Consider the following 19,382-nt stretch of genomic DNA (forward strand, 5'->3'; position numbering starts at 1 on the left):
GAAGTAAAACTAAATATTTTACCAAAATTCAACTCTATTCATCATCATAGTCTCTTTTAAGCAAGATACAATTTTATTAATAAAATGTTTTGTACATTACAAAATACTCCAAACAAAGCTGTTAGTCCTCGACACTTTGCAGTTTTGGTCATCTATGAGCAAACGCAGCACCACCTTTGCGAATACCTTTTTCATACACAACTTTTCAAGCAAAATAGTAAACACAGTGTCATTGGATATCTTAAGGATGTCAGCTATCCCGTGCACCTTCATTTTACGATCGAACAAAACCATTTTTTAGAATTTTGTATGTCTTCGGGAACAACTGCAGAATTTTGGCGACTCGAGCGTTCAGCATCATAGGTGTCAGTATGATCACATTTAAGCTCAGCAAACCAATGTTCCTCAGTCGCTTTTGATGAAGAAGAGTTTTGATAACACTTATCAAGCCAAACTTTTGACTTCACGGTATTTTTTCCCATCAAGAAGTAGTGATGTACCATCAAGGCAGGAAATTGGATTGACTCCATTTTTTTACTAACACCAGAAGTAGCGTCACTTCAAGCACTTTAACTTGAAAACAAATAGTCCAATTGTCCTAAAAATTAAATATATTTCGTTTTAAGGCTGGTACCACGTAAAAAAACCTTATATATAGATTTGGCAATAGTGGCACCATCTGTGAGAAAGCCTCAGGACTTATTGAACGATGTAATATATACATATATTTAGATAAATTGATTAATTAAATACATTTTGATACAAATTTTGACATTTTTAATAAAAAATGTATCAACTATATTGTTGTAAGAGGCCTCTTCTCTTCATCTTATAATAAAATGTTTTTTGATCTTCTTTGTACATGTTTTTTACGTGTTAGGGCGCTCTATAATTTTATGTGAAAAATAGAGAGGAAGAGAATAAAACGAAAGAGGGGGAAAATAGAGAGAGAGAAAGATTGAATCCCCCCTTTAGTGCAAGTTGAAGGGAAAAAATTTTCACTAACAAGAAGAAGAAAAAAATTACACTCACACGTTTCAGTAACAGTTGATTCGTTCCCGTACATGGTGTGTGTTGTTGATTCCATTAAAAGTATTTTGAATAAAACATCATTCATTACATTTCGTCAATGTGAAATTACCGTAAAAATACACAAATTATATTATTAGTTATAGTGTTACATTCTATGCGTTTATCAAGCCTTTATTGATAAAGCAGTATTAGTACATTGAATCTACCCAGAGAGTGATGCTACAGCTATAAGTCCAAGTTATATTTTATATTAAAAAAATATTTATTTATTCCACAAGATGTTTTATACTTAAAATTACTATTTGAAAATAATTTTTTTATATATAATTGTGGGAAAATGTCTGGAGATTTGAGGTAAGTGAAGGATTTTTTAAGTCTATGAATAGTAACCTGTTGAATAAATATATTTATGTTTGATATAATTATAATAGTACATTGAGTTTGTTCTTTAAAGAAATGACACAATTCAAATATAAAAGTTGGAAAAAACTTCATCTGTCAAAAAAAAAAAAAAAAAAAAAAAATACTGATATTTAAAAAAGAAGTAAAATGTTTTCAAAACAAAGTACTTTTTCAGCTGTCACTTTGTTACATTATACTTATTATGTTGCTTTAAGTATTATCAACATGCAAGAGAACACATATCATTCCCAGGTCTGTTTCAAAAATGCATATTTTTCTTTTACAAAATACCAAAAAACAAACTTAAAAAATATAAACTTCATACATTTTCCTTAAGGAGTTAAACATATGATGGGTTTGTATAGGTATTTAATATATAAAATATTTACAAGTTTGATGTCTCCATCATTTTTTCATTCAGTAGCTGAAAAATCCTCCGTAAAAATATTAATATATGGTTAAGCATATCGTCAATGTTTGCTTACAATAATTGGAATATGTCGATAACGAAAAGTTACAAGAAAAATGTTAATACTATTTGTTTTGCAAGTTTTCCATATAAATATATACTTTTTAGATACACACAGCGTAGAAAAACTTCATTATAAACAATATATATATGTATATAATTTTCTAATTATGGTTGACTTAATACTTTGTTTGATTAATAAAAAAATATATTTGCATAGAACGTTAGATTTACAAATTAATTGAATTTCTAAAATATGCAAACATATTAAAGAACTGACTTTAAATAAAAATCCTTTAAAAATAGGTAAATGATGACAAAAAAAATTAATTATTTTAAAAGTGATTTAAAAAAATTCCAAAGGTTTGGTGAAAGCTTACCTTATCATAACATGAAATATGTTTTTTTTTTAAAGCAATTTATTCTACATTTTTTTTCTTATGATCTGTCCTTTGACAATGTGTATAAATTGGGCGCGACCTTAGAGGGGATTTGATTAAATTGGCTTGTTATACATAAGTTAAGATTAATTTGTAATTGGTGGAAGAGGAAGATTATTACTGATGTTTTATAACAAACAAAAAAGTACCATTTTTAAATAAATATAAACAAATTTAACAATTTTTTTTTAAAAATTGAAATAAAATTATTTAATTATTGAACTATTGAAAACCCAAGTTTGTTTAATGCAACCATTTATAAAAGTTACATACCCTTATTGAATATTTTTGACCATGACACCCAATATATTTTAAAGTATTTGTAACTGCCATTTACTTTCAAAAACTTAAAGTTCTTATAAAGAAATATGTTTTGCCTCATCGGACATTAATAAAATAGAAATTAAACCCTATTTTTTTATATATGCTGAGAATAAAAAGACACTCTAAATTGTTTTCTCAAAATATTGGCTAATTCTTTGAGTTAAAAAAAGAATTTTTAACTCCTGATTTGTCATTTTTAAACCTCTTGTATCGTTCCAAAAATTATATTATGAGTTAAAAATAATATTTATTATTTGATCAATAAGTAAAATAATATTGTGCACCTTGTTTTTGGTAACTTAAACCCCCTAAGATGTGCTTAATTAGATGAGATTTCTCTGATTTATTAAATGTATCTTTGTTAGAAGAAGGAAATCGTAAATTACGGATCAATTGGCTTATAAATGGACAATTTAGGTCCAGAAAATCAAATTTTATAAATTATAAGGGCCTTAACCAAGTCTGTAATGCTCTAAGATGCGTCAAGTTTACCCAAGTCAGTTTTTTGATTGCTTTCAGCAGATATTGTTTATGTGCAGAAGGGAAAAAATTATATGTACATCCTTAAATGACAAATAAATTTGAGTCCTTTTTCCTCTATGAGGAATCTTTTTCCCCCTTTTGAACCCCTTGATTAGAAAATATCGAATTTCATATTCAACAAACCCTCTCAACAGAAAAATATGTACATATTATCAGAGACCTCTTTTCCCCTTCGTTTGCTCTCATAGACTATGACTCTGTTTACATTCTTCTTTGGCTTCTCACTAATATGCAAATTGAGTCATTTCAATGATGGAGAAGAGTCATAATGTGTAATGATGATAATAGGATCCCCAATGACCCATCCTTTCTACTCTTATCTTAAAAAAAAGAAGGGGTTTTGAAGGCGTGACACCTTCTAATAATTTTCTTTTATATTTCTTCTGATATCACTGACACAAATTTTAATCAATCCATCCAAAAGTTGAATAAAAAACCAACAATCTAGTGATTTGTAGGATAATAGCTGTTATAAGTGCTCGATTTTTTTAAAATTGGTAATCTGAACAGTGTTTTATATTTTCCAAAGCTTTTGTTGTCAATATTCCTTAATCCTTAGTGAATAAACATCTAAGTATGAAGTAACTACAATTGCGTTTATATATAAGTGTCAGTCCTTGATGTACTTAGGGTAGAAGTGGTATAGACATTGCAGTATATCCGGAATGGGATTTGTGTTTATTTCCTTTCTCTCACGACTGCTAATAGCGGATATAATGAAAAGTTATGACAGCTAAGCTGCTCACTCTCAAACCTTTGTCAAATTGTAAGGGTTATCTTGTTATTTTTTTCTTTATAGTGAAATTGCTTAGAATTGACAACTTTTATTATGAGTTACACTACAAAGCTGTCAAAATCTAAACTTTTCCGGAGCAAAGAGCAAATTATTTAATGTTTTTTTGCTTCCATTCACACGAAACCAGTGTTCCATTCCATATAAACGAAATTTTTTGAAAACGGCTTCTAGAGTGAAATAATATGAAAACATCAGTTAAGGCAAATTAAATTGTACACAATAGTTGTACAAGTTGATAATTCTACTCCATAAATATTTTAGTGAAAAAATAGACTGAGGTCATTTTTAAAATCTCTTTTGTTTTACATATTTACATTGAATGCTTTTGAGGTGGATATACTAGAAAGTGAAAAGAATGAGCTCTGTTTTTGACGATAAATTTATTCTTTTCATACAAATCTGTATAATTTATAAGTAAACAATTTATGGTCATTTGAGTACTTTTATGTCTATTATAAATAAGCTAAAATAAATTTCTCTTATACAAAAATACTTATTTTGAAAATTAAAAAAAATGAAATGCTAATCATTAGTTCAAGTAAAATTTTATAACAGCATTTCTAATTTTTTTAGACAAATAAATCAATTATTAAAACGTACAGATTTTTTAAAATATTCGACTTTGTCGACATTGGTATTTTATGTCTCCACCTTTCTTTTAAAATGACTTTTTCACAGTCATAAATGAGTTGGTAGTTAACCAATTCCTTACAATTTTTAAATAACTTTTATTTAATGCTAGGAATTTATTTACAACTTAACAAGAACTCACTAAAGTTAAACCAATAAATATACAGAATACAAATAAAGTGATAAAAAGTAGAAATATTGACGGCTGAAAAAACTTCACTATTATCTTAATGATTACGAGACTAATATATTAGGCTTAATTATTCTTCATCTAATTGTAAATAATTGTTCACAGCTTCACAAGATCAAATTCAATCAATTCAGAGTATTAATAGGGGATGAAAATTAAACAAATTGACAGCTGAGAAACTCATGTTGGTGGGACACAGACATAAAGATTATATACGAGAAATATATAAAGATCATATACATCTTACGTCTAAGGGAATATTTAATATCTACTTTTTATTGTTTCTGTACATAGATGGAATCCAACCTACCAAATTCTTGTAAAACTAAATTTTCAATATTTAAAATTTATGAATTTTGATTAAAATACATTAGTTGAGATTTACTATGATATTATCTCTATTAAATTTTAAAATACAAAGATATTTGAACAGAAAAATCTTTGCTCATTTTTCTCAAATTATCAATACTGGGATATTTGTTTTCTTTTCAACTTTTAAATATGTAGTAGTAAAAGCAAAGTCGTATTTTGGCTAACAACTAGCTCGTTTCTTCAAATACTTAAACTTGAAAGTTTTAATATTCTCCGTAATGTAAAAAGTGTTCACTTGATTTTGATGGATTATATCTAATACTATCAAAACCCTAGTTATGTTAGAAATGTGTTTTCGGGTATTTTTTATGGAGGATGTGTGGGGTATTATAATCGTTACACATCAAACACCATCAAAACTTAGAAAGCACTTTCGAAATATATGAGTGTTTTTACATATATAAAAAACTTTATGAGAGTTCAACGAAAAACAAAGGATTTGCATATCTACACCTTATCTCTCATGGCATTAATACAATCAGTGAGTCTTGAGAAAAAAAGGATGCAAAAGAGATTATCGAATCATTGTTTTAATCCCTATCTCTTAAAAAAATAAATATATATGTATATATAAATATATCCATATATTATATCATCTTTAGCTGATCCCTTCTCTTTTATAAATATTTTATTTTTATTTTTGTCAAAAGACATAGTCTAAAAATATTTGGTAAAGAAAAAAGTCTGGCTGAAATGTATATGTACATAGATTATATATCAACTGCTTTCTGAAATCCATGTTTAACTTATGCACTCATATAAGAAAAAAAGGGACATATGTAAATGTAACAGATCATACTATAAGTAGCATATCACTTCATAATCACTCACTAAAGACAACAGCGGTATACTCTTATGAGCCTGTGTATCTTTTTCTTATTTTTTCTCAGTTACTTTCTTTTTTATAAACATAATTATCTTTATAAAAAGTATGTATGCCTAAACAGGGTTTACTTAAATAAGAGTAAGGTAAAAAGTTGTGGGGCTGATAATGAAAGACTGCGACTAAAGTAAAAAATTATTATAATTTTATGCATAATCTCTCTTGATGCCATTTGTCATCCATGGTGAAAAATCGCCACAACAAATTAGAAGGGATCTCTGATGAATCAGTACTATGACTGTTGAGAGATCCGTTTGTGAATTTACTTTTGATCAGCATGCAGCAAATACGGGACTTATTTTGCACAGACCATTTGCATCCCTAATTCTTCGTAAAGCATATTTTACATATTTCTTCCGATCTACCTACAACCATAGCTTTATTACTCGTCCATTGTTCAACACAATATAATACATTTTTCCGATTGTTTTCGGTGTGGTTGCAGTTTTTGGCTCCCTTAAAAAGAACTAACTGAGCTCATTGAACAAACTTTTAAAGAAAAATCAAAGTCCCTCAGATAATATTGTGTATCTTTTACCACAAGTATTTGACAATATTACTATTTAAAAGCGAAGCGTATTTGCTAAACATAATCCCCCTCCCCCCAATTATTGAGCTGACCCCTACAAGGGTACATCATTAGTCAGTAGATAACAAAAAATAATATTATTAATTGGTAAGAATAAATTAATAAACTAAACAATTAAACTTATATTTAATAAAGAAGAATAAAATACTTAATAATATACTTTTATAGTTAAACTCCCAATACACTTAACAACTAGATTTGTAAAAACAAGTCCTTTCAACATTATACCCTCCTCACTTAAATGTATAACTAAGTACAGTAGTAAAATATTTTGAAAGGTCATCAACAATAAGCAAAAACATAATCATGAACAAAACAAAATAAAAATTGGAAATAAATGACTTATTAATAAGACTCGCTGTTAGTAGGTTATAAGAACATCTTTTACTCCTATTCTGTTCGAAATCAAAGAAACTAACTAAAGAGTGACACAGTTTTACTGTTTTTTAAATGTAATTTGCTTATATAAAAAAAGATACAAAAACATTCAATCATATCAGCTTGTGTTTGGAAGATATCAAGACGTTGTTACCTCACAAATATATGAAATTAAGTCTCAAACTGGTGTACGATTTCCAGACCAAAACGAAACAAAAATATAAACACTTTCTGTTTACCAAATTTAAAAAAAACCAATATTATATCTTTTAAATATTAAATGTGAATGTCTGTGTGTTCAAAAATCACAGCCAAACCAATCGATGGATTCTGCTAAAATTTTTAATATAGGTTTTTAAGGATAAACAACTGTTTTGCTAACATTTTTGTGGATTTCAAGCCCATGTCGGTCTGTAGTATTATAAAAAGAGACATATTATGAGAGAAAAATGATACCAATCAGACAAGGAATCAACTCAAGCTAACTGGCCCGTTTCGCCACTTTGTTTCAATGCTTTAAATAATAAATGCTTTCTTTAAATTTACGCTTGTGAAGATTTTGACAATTTTCACATATCTTTTATGTTTATACTTTTTTCACTAAGTAGCCTTTTTACAATAAACTATGTATATTTTTATTCAAACGATTTTCATTACATAATGTATACATATTTTATGTAAATACCACTATTCATAACATTAAGGGCGGCATTTTAATATTTATTTATTTTTATTACAAAAAAATTATATTCAATGGGCTTTTATACATATAACTTGCAAAAATGTATGAATTATCATATATACCTGTCTAGGTATGTTAAAAGAGAGAAAATGAATAATCTCTTGATAGCTTTAATGAAGATTTTATGCAAATAGGGCAATTTTTTTATATTTTCTTAGATTTTACATAAAATATATGTATATTAGGATGGATATTTTTTTTCAACTTTTTCGAATTTTGATTAAATTTAGTGAAGAAAAGTCGTCCATTGTTGAGGAAATAATATTAGCAAAATATTTAATAATATGAATAATAATAGTTTTTTAGTATCCTGCGTAGCCCATTTTCATGCCTAACACTTATTTATTAATTATACAAAAAAAAACAAAAAAAAAACAGCCATTGACAATGTACAGAAGAGCACTAGGGCTCAAACAGCTTCAGTTGAGATTCCTTGTATTATGCCCCCATTTTCAGTTAGCGCATCTCAGTCAAAATTTGAAAACAAGGCAATTTAATTATATATTTGAGAAATAAAACATTTTATCTGAGGAATGGTACGTGTATCGGGTTAGATTAAGTACACAGTAGTTAATAAAGGACAACCTATCAGATGAATATTTAAAAAAAAAATTATGTTGGCATTTTAAAAACAATTTGACTTAGGTCTGAATAAGACATTCTGGTAATGACAAAAAAAAGTTTGTTATTTTGCAATAATCATTCTGATAATAACTCTACATATAAAAATTTGATGATCCTGGTATAGTGACCATTTATTGATTTTATTATTATTTTCATAGGAATGCTTATCGAAAAGATTTTATGCAAATTATATAATAATGCTTTATGTTAATATTAATTATGTAAATAAAATCTTTTTCCGCTCTTCATCCTTTGATCGAGATGTGACATGGAGTTACCTAAAAATGACATAAAATGTCCAACTGTCCCTATCTAGTCAAACTGCAGCCAAGAAAATATACTTGGAAAGATCAGCAGGGGAAAACATCCATTTGAGTTTGAATGTAGTCACTTATTGTGGCAATACAATCAAAATTCGAAAAAAGTATTGGAGACAAACTCCCCTAAAATATACTATAATTTGAAAGGGTTACATATGGCCCTTATAAATTACCAAAGGGTATTTATTTGTTTGTTATTACATTAATATTCTTGTCAAATTCATCAAAAATAAAGAGTTTGCCAAGTTTTTATTAAAATAAATAGCTCGAAAGCATATGTTGCAATATGTATTTATATTTTTTTTTCTGTTTGTATACACAAGTAAAAATTTTTTTTGCAAAGTGTTGATATTTTTTTTATATTTTTTGCGTAATATTATGTTTCTGGGCAACTTCATTGGTAGCAAAATTGATTTTTTTTGATGGGAAGTTTTTTTTATAAGTAGTTGTTGATATGTACATATGTGGTGCGTCAACACAAAGGCAATCTTGAAAAAATCAAGTGAATGACAAATTTACTAATATCATATACCTTTTTTGCCCAACATTATATAGATATTAGTAATAGGATGATAAATCGGAATTGGGAATAAGAGACTCGGGTCTTTTTTATGGAATCAGGATCGGTATTAGGAAATAATTTTTAATTTACAATTCCCATTTTTATTTATTACCGGTGTTTATATATTTATGAAAAAAAATATTCCTCCCCAAAATTAAGGAACTTTTGCTTTTCACAAGAAAATTCATTATATTAATGTCTTTTTTTTAAATTTAATGTTTGAATTTTTTTCAAAAAATTTAATATTTCAAATTTAATCAATCTAAACAAATTCCTAAAATATTTAATTTATGGAATTTTTTTCCAATTAACTAATATTTGAATTTATTTTACAAATTTAATTTTTGAATTTTTTTTCCAAAAAATTTAATTTTTAGAGAATAGCCATGGGTTTTTGAATTTTTTATTCGAAAAATTTAATTCTACGGAAAGGATTATATATCAAATTGTATTTTTGAAATTTTTTGTGGAGTCGGAGTCAGTGACTCTCAAAAACCTGAAGTCAGAATCAGACATTTTATGTGCTGATTCTGCAGCCTTGGCACAGGTACTATATTATGAATTATAATCCCAGTAAATATATCTTACGCTCCTCAAGTAAGTATCCCTTTGGATAACCATAATTTTAAAATATAAAATATTGTAAAAAGTTAAACTTTTACCAATGCTATTTTTTGAGAAAATATTCTAAGCTTTGTTTTCTATTGACATGCCTCTTATGTATGTTGATGAATACATATTTATTTATTTCACAAATAAGAAAAAAAACAACCTTTTTTTGGATATTATTTTTCCAACTTTTTCCTTTGAAGTACTCTCAGTACACTTTTTTTCGCTTTCCCTCCTGTGTAATTGAAATTATATACATACAGATGTAAAATAGATTGAAAAGTAAAAATATATCTTTCAATTTAAAGTTTTTATTTTCTTGTCAACCCCAAAAAAGAAAAGTGAATAATTTTATATGTATGGAAGTTATACCATCAACTCATATATGTCATTATTTGTGCACATCTTGAATGTTTGTAAATCATAAGCATTTTTTAAATGAAAAAAAAAAAGAAGCCAACAATAAGCATGTTTTAAAGAAGAGCAGCTTTGCTGTAACGCCGTTTAATGAAAATAACAGCTAGCAGCTCTGATATGAAGGAAATAAAAACAAGCCCACTCCATATCAAGGAAGGAAATATACAGGAATTACTCCCTGTTCGATCTTCAATTCTAATTTGATTCCAAATGTGTTTTTCTCTCTCTTTTCATGACGAACATACATACTTAAAACTTGAATGTTCTCTCCTCAAGAAGGAAAGAATAAGGATAATAGATAACTATTTCTTCAACTAACTAAAACAAATCCTGCATTCATTTTGGGGTTTTATTTTTGCAACTCAACTAATTGTACATGATATGAGTAAAATTGGTCCAACAAATCATTTGATCATAAATGCTTTAAATTAACATTTATCAGTTTCCTAACTTCAACTTCTCATGTTACTCTCCGTCTTCCATAAGCACACACAAACTAGTTATTAATTTATAATAAGATGCTTTCTGTACAAGGATGAAATAATAATGATCACGACTTTTTAAAATATAAATAAAACACTAAAATGCCAACAACATCAAAAATCGCCAGCTAAAAAATGTTTGGAATTTACAATTTTATACATGGGTATACCTTGTTTCAATTCAGATGGTACAATTATAAAGTACCAATCTCTCTTAAATTTGTGTATATATAAATAGTAACACGATTGCACGAGGCAGCAGAAAATATTTAAAATTCCTTATTTGATTCTAGTAGTTTTTGGCAAATTACATACATATTTGTCATTTTTTTTCCGAATCATATCTGGTTTTTGAGGGTATTGTTTTGAATTTTGTACACTTTTTATAAACTTTAACTCTTATAACCAAATACTATTTCGCAAGTGAAACCTGAATGATTCATTGCTCAAATAAACTTATTTCCACTTGGAGTCCAACCAAGAATTACACACATAAATCTCCAACAAATCCTTAGTTTCATTTTTTGTAATTCATTCATGAGCACAAACCTACTAGTTATTTCTTTATACTTAGATGTTCCTTCCCCAAGAATAAAATATAAATGATAACAACTTTGAAAAAACTCACTTTTTAGGCTGCCATTCAGAGTTAAATTATTACATATAAAATATAAGCGCATTAAATTTTGCAATGTATAAATTAACTTTAAGGAGGATACTAATTTTTTGCTACCTCAAAAGTTGGGGTAAACTTATACAAAGGCTTAAACTTCTTAAAAAAAGTCACATCGAAAATTCTCGAAAGCAGACTTGATATGAAAAAAATGTTTATACATTCGTAATAAACGAGTCAATTACTTTCACAACTATAAGTGAAATTCCTAAAAGGCTTCTAAAAAGTTCAAGTTGTTTAACTAATTTTAGTTTCTTAATATTCGTTCAAGAAAAGATGTTGTTTTAACATTTCTAGTATATACATAAATCAAAAAGTTCTACATATTTTTGATCTACAAAGTTATTCTACCTTAAAAAAGACCTTTGTGACTGCAACAAAAGTATTTTTAATATAGCAAAAAATTGCCACAATCTATAATTTTTTCTATGAATTCCTTTTATTCGCATATTCCGTCTTTAAAAAAAAAAACTTTTTATAAGCATAATATCTAATTTTTTTACTCATTTAGACCCGTGTTATTATTCATATATATAAATTTTGTAATATGAGCGCCTATTTACATGTACTTCAAATCAAATCTTTTTAATTATTTTTATAGTTGTTAAAGTGAATAATTACAAATTCATTAAGTTTTTAGTGAAAAGTAATAGTTTTTTTGACCCAAGTAAAACTACATTAGAATTACAAAGAATAAAAGATAAAAAAACCACATTCCTATAAAAATATTTTTATACATCTATCAATAAGATGGACATAATTATCAGTGAATGACGTTCTTGTAGATTTGAATTCGTATGAGATGCACTGAACTTTTGTCGAAACATAAATTAATTTCTTTTTGATTAGGGCCAATATAAAACTATGTAAACCTTCAGAATTTTTATTAAAATTTTAAAATTCAAATTAAAAACACCCTTTGACTGATTTCAAACTTTAAAATATGAGAAATGTCTAGACGTTTGTCCGGATGCCTTACAAAAATTAAAATTTTATCTTCCCCAGTCTTCATATACACATTATCTAGAGACAAAGTCTTAGTAACTATTCATATTTCATCAAAAATTGAGAATAATCGAATAAACGGTTCTCCAAACCTTTTGCTATATCTTGAACCGAAGCATTTAATGAGGTATGTATTGGTTTTCTATATTTCTTGCTTGAATTTGAAATAAAGATAGCTTAAAAAAACTAGTAGTTAGACAAATAACTTTTGTTTCGTGTTGGTATTAGAGAAGGGAAAAGGGTTCAAATCCCAATGAGTATAAATATCAAACCTTAGATAATGTAAAACAAAAAACCATTAAGCATTTAAAACTTTAAGAGACGACATATTTGCGACATAAATCTCTTACTTAACTACGATATATATATATTTTTTTTTTTCAAAATAAGGAGGAACAAATTAAAAAAAACACATATATTTTGCAGATTATCAACATATTTAACCTATTTTAAAATGATACTTTGTACGATTTCGAACTTTTTACTTCTCTAACTAGGATATTCATAACTAAATGTCAAGCTTTTTTCTTGAAAGATAAAATTAAACTAGAATTGCCAATTCTATGAATCTAATTGCAAATAAATTTTTTAGTAGTTAACAACATCTAAAACAGCACACGCACAAACAGTTCATTTTTTCTAGTATTTGAACTATAAGGGTCTTTACAAAAAAACTACCTAAATAGATGGGGTTTTAAATCATACATATTTTTTAGTGTGTAAGCTTTGTTGTAGTTGGCAACTTGTACTGTGTTTTTTAGTATCTAAAGCCGTTATCATTACTTCTTTCGCCTCATGCCTTTTTTTGGTTTCTCTTTTATATAGCACAACACTTGCATTTTTTTCATATTTCCGCTCTATTAATGATTACCCTCAGATTAAGCTATATCATTCTTTTCAAAAAGTTGTGCTAAATAATATTTTATTTTGGTAGCTCAAAAATCTATATACAAAAAACTTTGAAAGAAATCATAAACTGTGCCCTTGTATTGTTTGAATTTTTGTGCTGACTGTTTAGTTCCTTTAATAAAAGTTGTGTTGCCCAACTAAAATATTATCTTGTTTAGTAGTGTATATTTCAAGTATTAAATGAAAAGTTCAACACGTCAGTTAGTGAGACTGACAAAGCTGACATTTCGAATGAAAGGTTAAAAGATATATAATGCAGATTAGGATATGAAAGTTAGATAAAAAAAATTGCTTTAAAGGAAAATATACCAATCATTTTTCTATCTTTCAAAAGTTTGTACATAAATTTACTTAATGGATTGTAAGTGAGTTTATTTAATGATTAAGATTACTTTTATAACAAACATTACGGCTCAAATCTACAACCCTAACCCAGACTAAATTATCAGCAATGTAGAAAAAGTTTTAGTATTCATAGCTTTTTGAAAAAAGAAACAAAAATAAAGAGACTCTTTCTTTACGATATGAAATATTTGGTATGGCTTTCCAAACTTAGAAGACACATATTATTTAATATAGGAAAGTAAATACAATTAAGCTCTAAAAAAAGATTAAAAATAAACGGTTCGAGTATATGAAGAAAGACTTAAATGCAAATTAAATTAAAACTGATGAAAAATTAATATTAATTTTTCATTAGAAGAAATATAAATATTTGCCATCATGAAGGTGTTTCTTGAGGCTCTTTCATAACCAAAAAAAAGTTATAGTCAGACATTTATCAAAGGTGAGATATAATCACTGTTCTAAATTATGAATACAATTTGTCAATCTGACCGAATTTGCTTTACCTTATCACGTGACATGTTTTTTTCCAATTTATCAATTTGCATGCATTTGCTATAACTTGCGTTTATTCATAAATAAACTGAAATACAGAGCGCATGTGTCCTTGGAATGTTTTTCATTTTACTGACGTGTATGTATTATTTTAACAAAAACTACAACATGCAGGGTAATAATTTAATTCTAATATATAATAGTTAATGAACTATTTTTCTACATATTCTTCAAACATGTTTTGCACGACTCTTGATATTTTGACATATCTATAAAACAATATAAAATTATCATTTTTTTTTCAATATGAAGCCCTTTGGGCACGGTTTCACCAGGGCAAGTTTTAGTGTGAGTGGGTATGGGACAAAAATAAATATACAGGCCATTTAAAAAAAAAAATAGGAAAAAAAATAATTTCATTTCTATTTATAGAACCTTTTTTTTTTTTTTTCATAAAGTTACTATTTTTTATTACAATGCTCCGTTTGAATAAATTAAGTGAATATATTTTTGAATGAGGGGTTTCTTAGAATTTCTTATTTTTTTTTTACAAAAGATCAATTCTTTTTTATTTAAATTTCCTCTCAGTGTACAGAGTAGGAACCCAAAACTAGCATGATTGTTGCTGCCGAATTTTTGGTTCTTCTTGGCTGTATGCGGTTGTAATTGGCTTTTTGATGTTAAATTACGGCCTCTTCAAACAGGTGATTTTTATGGAATCAATAAAAATAAACTCAAAACTAATCAGTGATCTGTTCTCTTTCACAAACACTAAAGTGGGGCCCAATTAAGAGCTGAGCCTGAGGCACATGCCTACAATGTCCTTCCCTTGATTTGAATGACCTCGAAATGAAGAACATACACTAATAATATAGCTTAGCTCAAGTTTTTTTCTTTTTCTTTCCTTGAGACAACTCAAATTTTATTATGATTAGCCTATACCCTGTATATGTGGCCATATACTGTAATTTAGGAAGTTGGAGTTAGGCAAGGATGAAGGGTAAAAGTGCTTTGGCAGAACTCTCCCCCCCTGACAAAAAGGAACATTTTTAGTGCAAAAATTTACTTTAGACTTAAAAGTACGAGTATGAGACAAATCCTTTTCTCCCATAAGACGTGGTTTTATTCAATTCAATATTTCATATATACAGGAGGGATATGTTTAATTTTTTGCAAATTTTTATAATTTGGTATAAACGCACAGAGTGTTAATATATGATTGTGAATGGCCTTTAACTTTTAGAAAATCTGTCAAGGTATTTAAAATGTATTTTTTTTTGTTAATGAAGAATAATGACAACTAAATAATTGTTATTCACGCAACTTTTGGATTGTTAGTAATAATACCAGGTGGCCCATTGAAATCTGAAAACATACTAATTCAAAAATTAAGGAAGGTTGAGTGATTGAAATTAATTCATATTCCAACATATTAAAGCATTTACAATTTCCTAATAAACAAAAAAAAATGAATTCATAGTCCAATATTTTAAAGCATATACAATTAATTAATAAACAATACAAAGTCGAGAAAATAACACTTGAACATGATCCACAAATTTCCATTTGCTCATCCCTTGGCGCTGGGGTCTCCAGAACACCTGTCTACGCCATCAACAAGTCCGAAACGTTGGAGAGGAAGAAAGTATCTGTTAAAGAGACTAAATTGGATCCATATGAGTTTGAGAAAACCACCAAGGCCAATCCCATCAAGTTCTTGATTGACATTCAAAATAACTTGAGTTTTCAGACCAAACTGTCCAGAGAACAATAAACAAAAGGTTGTAAAGAGCCCTGAGGATGTAGAGGGTACTTTTGACACCAGAAATGAAAGAAACCCGTCTTTTCCGTTACAAATCTCTTTTGAATGAGTCTTTCGAGTTCTTTCGAACACTTTATTGGCACTTTTGGATCCCCTACGTCCCTGAAGCCAACCCCTTTTGGGTGCATGCCGAGGGAAAGTATTGCAGTATGCGTCATCCAAACACCAATATCCTCACAGCTACTGTCAGCCAGTACTGGGATAACATCACAGAGCACTAAATCCACAGCGGGTGCCATGCATTCTGCTGCTTGAAAACCATCATTGCCACTAAGGGCGGCGACATTAATAACTAAGAGAGCTCAGACACACATTTATTTATAGTATTAATTTTGTGTCCTTTTATTGCTAATTAATAAATTATATTTTGTTAAAGTTTAAGATTCAAAGTGTTCAGATTTTAATTAAAAATCTATTAGAAGAGATAATCTTTGGTAAGCTCTAATTATACTATTGTGTGGTGTGTCACTAATTAATAATTGAGTTTTGGATTATATAAGATGTTAATAGATCTATAAAAAAGTAATAAGAAAGAAAGGAAGACCATCATTGAATTTATAATAAAAATAATAAATAATAACTAATAAAAATCATTTAAAAAAGTATGACATAATTAAATGTACACCCTGTTTAATATTCTTAGAAAAACTCTTTATCAATGTATTTGTATTTAAATAAAGGTCTATAAAAATGTAAAGGTCAACTTAATTAATGTTTCCTTATGTATAGATGTCTTTTGTTCATTTCAGCAAGGATACATCTCTTGTAGCCTTTGGGGAATAAAATATCAAATTACTTTTGAAATCAATATGAAATGATTCTTTCACAAAATTAATATATATTTTTACTAACATATATTTTGTGTGAGAGCATTTTTTGTTCCTTTGATATGGTTTTTTTATGAACGACTATTATGAATATATTGTCTTTCTTATCAAGTCTTTTGATAGCAAAAAAAAAAAAAAAACGTCTGCCAACTTTTGTATGTAAAATACTTTTCCCCAAAAAAGGCAACCATTTCTATTTCATGTGTTTTTTCTCTAAAAACACAGCTTGATCATTCAAGATCTATTTTATAGATTTCTTATAAAAAAGCATGCCTGATCTACTTACATATTTCTGTCACAATAAAATATTTTACGACTCATAAAGTATTTAGGATTCTAAATATTTGGCAGGCCCGAATCTATCACACTTTTTTTCTTATTCAAATTCATTGTGGTTCTATAAGACCTACTAATGCTTTGTAATAGAACGACCATCGTTTAAATTGAAATACAAAACCCTGCATACTAAGGCTTAGCAAAATTTCAACAAAACAAGTAGGTATTTGAATAAACTCTTTTCAGGTTTTGTATCTAAAATGAAATGAACTGTCCTATTTTTGTTTTAATACAATTGATAACTCAAGAAAAAAAGTGCATCTATTTTTAAGCGTGGAAGGATAAAATTGTAAAATCTAGTTGTAGATTGAAGGATGAATCATATCAACTATTACTGCTAAGTGTGATAACTAGTGATGAAAATTGTGTGTATTTTGGGCAAGTAAAAATATAGAAATAAAAAATCAATATGGGAACCCTGACAACTTCCAAAAGTTCTTGCATGAGAGCAGCTTAGCTGCCATGACTTTTTATTAGATCACCTACAAGCATCTGTGACAAGGAAGAGAAGGAAATAGGCAATAATTACTCCGACGTCAATCCTTAATTCTTCTCTGAGTCCAACAAACAAGGATTACAATTATAATTCTGCAACAAATCCTCCGTCTTTTATGAGCACATACACACGTTTTGTATATAATTTTATGTTGTAGAATAAGAAATTCACTCTCATGAATTGAATAATTATTATAATGTCATAGGAAAAGAAAAGTAACTCTTCTGTTTGCCAACTAAAACAAAAACAAAACGGGCGACCTAAAAATGGCATCAATTGACATTACTGGGACTAACACATTTATCATAAACAGGCGGCATTTGCCTTGCTCTCCCACGTAATTTGTAGGAGAATGGCCCCGTCTTCTTTTACTTTCAGCCCATTCAGATATTGGTAATAATTTTAGGTAGGCCATTGGGGAGGGGTATTTAATATTTCAATAACCTGATTTAAAATAGGACATAGGACCGGGACGTGGGGCTAGTTACTGTTATAACATAACTTTTATTTAGATCCATAAAATGTAGTCAGGTCTTCCAAGGAACCAAAAGGGCTAAAGCCTGTCTTATCTTAATGTTTCTTCTCCATAGCAATATTTTGCCAACATATTGAGAAAGAAAGCTGCTCTTTGAAACAGCAAAACAGTTGCAACACTTTTTGTTTTCGCATAACTGCTTGAAAGTAGTGTTGAATCGGTCCAAAAAGACTGCAGCTCCATCAGGCCGCTCCTAATAAAATTTGGCAGTCCTAGGACCTAGTCCGTATTAGTCTTCTATCGTAAAGACAACAGTTAAAATCAAATAGTTATGTCTAATGTTATTATAACATTGACTAAGTTATTCCATCTGTTCAGTATAACCTTTTTCAAAAAAACAATATATCTGAAGTTTACATTAGAAAGTGTGTGGCTAGAACGTATAGTCATTATTCAATATTTTCTTTATTTTATTTTCTTCAGTCCTAGCTATGAGTGAAAAAAATAAAAACAATAGCTAGGACTTCAGGAATAAAGGACGACTAATCGCTTTTTTAGGACCATAGAATAGTAAAAAAAGATTGGAACAATAAAAAAAAATCTGATGAGGAAATTACGGCAAAGATTGATCCAGCAGTACTTGGAATTACTTTGACAAAGAAACTATATTATTTCTGTTATGTTTTGAAGCTATTTTAGAAATTATAGCCGATATCATTTCTCAGTTGACAGCACAGCCGAGAGAAAATACTTTTTACAGTATGGAATGCTTTAGCAATGCAGTTTTTCCAACAATTCTGTTCTGGTAATATGGACTTCAAAAATGTCGATAAAATAATGGAAATCATCGAGTTGAATGGACATGTGAGCACTTATACAAAATACCCAGGAACTACAAATTAGTCAGAAAACCGTTTGGAACCATTTAAATCGAATAATCCTAATAATATTAATTTTAGTATAAAAATGAAGCGAAAAAACACTGAGAACAATTAACTTCACCTATTATATTTCCCCAACAATTTAAAAAAATGTTTGGGGGGAGCAGCTTAACCTTTTATTAATTAGATTAATTGCAATTAGCTATGTAATGAAGAAAATAAACACAAATCCCACTTTATAAGAAGCAAGGTCATAGTCAGGAATGACTATGTTTTCGATCCTCAAGTGTACTCTGATTATAACTGGGACTCAC

At 28.2% G+C, this 19,382-nt stretch overlaps 1 protein-coding gene across 1 annotated transcript in view; it reads left to right on the forward strand.

Moving 5' to 3' along the window:
• Nucleotides 1-1,014: 1,014 nt before the first annotated feature.
• The window catches only part of LOC121120042 (uncharacterized), a 253,879-nt gene continuing 235,511 nt past the window's right edge, over nt 1,015-19,382 (forward strand). The window contains exon 1 of the mRNA XM_071889514.1: nt 1,015-1,386. Within this exon, the coding sequence (XP_071745615.1) occupies nt 1,370-1,386 (17 nt within the window). The 5' untranslated portion in view covers nt 1,015-1,369. The remainder of the gene's footprint in view (nt 1,387-19,382) is intronic.

Source organism: Lepeophtheirus salmonis, chromosome 6 (assembly GCF_016086655.4).
Source record: "Lepeophtheirus salmonis chromosome 6, UVic_Lsal_1.4, whole genome shotgun sequence".
NCBI classification, from domain to species: Eukaryota; Metazoa; Arthropoda; class Copepoda; order Siphonostomatoida; family Caligidae; genus Lepeophtheirus; species Lepeophtheirus salmonis.